The 2,015-nt window shown below is 47.0% G+C and overlaps 1 protein-coding gene across 1 annotated transcript; it reads left to right on the top strand.

Moving 5' to 3' along the window:
• Window positions 1-427: 427 nt before the first annotated feature.
• On the top strand, window positions 428-898 carry Pmar_PMAR008151 (hypothetical protein; the record flags this gene model as incomplete). The annotated part of the gene is made up of 1 exon (XM_002788826.1): window positions 428-898. The coding sequence occupies one exon, from the start codon at window positions 428-430 to the stop codon at window positions 896-898; it is 471 nt and encodes a 156-aa protein (XP_002788872.1).
• Window positions 899-2,015: the final 1,117 nt, after the last annotated feature.

Genomic DNA, 2,015 nt, shown 5'->3' with positions numbered 1-2,015 from the left:
CTGCTCCAGTTGTCCCGACTGTTAGCTGCATTGTATCGATTCAACGACTCCGTTCGGCCATCGTCAGCTTACTCTTTGTTGTTGTCCGCCTGTGTGGAATTGACAGTATAAGGGGGAGCGAGACCCTTATCCGTAGCTACCGTGTGCATGCGTCGAACGATCGATTGCATTTAGAGTCTTTCGAGGGATTCTTTTGAGCATTACTGTTGGCACCCCTGCCAACCTTGTCGATCGCAGCTAAATATTACACTCGTAATACGGGTCCCGTATCTACCTTCGGGAGTGTGTTGCCAAAACCACTAGAATCGACTACCTATAGTATCAAGCGACGACCCGATCACGATCTCGAATTGATCCGTCCACAACCTCGTATCTTATTCAACAAGTAGGGACATCCGAATCGTTGTTCACTTCAGATCCCATATTTATGATCCACATTACTCCTCTCTCGACTCTGGTTTGTTGCCTCGCTGCTGCTGTTTCTGGCGACGACAAGCCTGGTATGATCGGCATTTTAAGGAAGCCCTATGACGGTAACTATTTAGTCCGATATGGTGAACCATCGAAGCTCTTCATGAGGGTCACGGTGGACTCCGAGAAAGAGACTATCGCGATCTTGTTCAAGTGTGGACCAGATCTCCATCCATATGACCACACATTTCCTCTGGCGTCAGATCAGAATTCAAACAACCTCATTCTGAAAGACTATATTGACAACACGAAGGATTACAAAGATATGCTCAACTCCTTCAAACGCAGCTGCCCCCAATTCGGGTCGAGACCTGCTGCGAGTCCTGATTTGGGGGAGTTCAAGGTTGCTGAGAGTGATCCTGAAAATCCCAGATCACTAGAAACAGAGCTTGGTGGGGTTTCTGTGAAACTTCGCATGCCTGAATGAACAGGCCGTCTTGGTCTCATCGGTATCGCCGTTGAACTCTTCTGTACAACTCAATCGGTGATTATAGCAACTCTTCTCGACGACTAGGTCAATGATTATTGCAGCTCTTTTTTTCATACCATACATCTCGTTATTCGGTATGCTTGCGGGGTCAATTAGGATCTGTTGCGTTGTCTTGATATTCTCATTGGACATCGCAGGAAGTACAGAGAAATGCTTATGGCCAACTTTTCCGTGGCCAATGGCCACTGGCCATGAAAGGCGTAGCCTACTCAGCCGAGACCTCGACCTACGGAGTGTAGCCTACACTGCGTAGGTCGAGGTTTTCTGCCCGATGGCAAGCCCATGAACGGTCTATGCCGGAAATCATCTTCGGGTTATGAATAATCATGATTCCCAAGAACATTGGGTCAAGTCATACTGTTAAGTCATACTATGGCGTTCTGTGAGGTCCCTTTGAGTAGGCTACTTCAAGTAACAGTAGCTTGTAATCTCAGTTCTGGGAGGATTCCGAGTCAGCGGGAATCTCCAGAGGCTATGACGGTCCCGAGGGTGGGTTATGCACGGAGTACTAGATTGGATCACAACAACATATCCCCACGAAATCTGTGTCGTGGGACTCATACATCAAATCACGGCGAGCAGACTAGGCATGGGGTGTCTCACTAAAATACCGGAAAATTAATACTTCTATTTTAGCTCAATATAATCGTGCGTGAAATATTCACACTCTTATACTTCTTCTACAGGTCTCAGTCGTATGCTCCCGCATCAGAAAAATCCTCTCCACGTATGCAGTGCACTCGGTTGAATCACCTCTTGCCCTGAATAACTCCCAAGTCATTTCACTCTTCCGATATTTCGATTTCACATCGTATGTGATTCTGTCCCTCTTTGTCATGCAAATCCTGCACTTACGTAATTTGTTGTCGGGCACCCCTCTCAATTGAGTCAGTCGGAAGATAAATTGTATACTCGTAACATCTCAGCATTTTGGGAGCGCCGCGACTCCGGAGCGTAGCGACGAGCTCCGCTCGTATCATCTACATCTCGTTACGACGAAATAACCGCCGATCGGAAATCCGTTATGAGCTCAGCTTATATGGATTTCACTATA

The sequence above is a fragment of the Perkinsus marinus genome (genome assembly GCF_000006405.1).
Source record: "Perkinsus marinus ATCC 50983 genomic scaffold scf_1104296927638, whole genome shotgun sequence".
Lineage (NCBI taxonomy): Eukaryota > Perkinsozoa > Perkinsida > Perkinsidae > Perkinsus > Perkinsus marinus.
The sequence above is the reverse complement of the archived record's forward strand: the minus strand, read 5'-3'. Positions and strand labels throughout refer to the sequence as shown.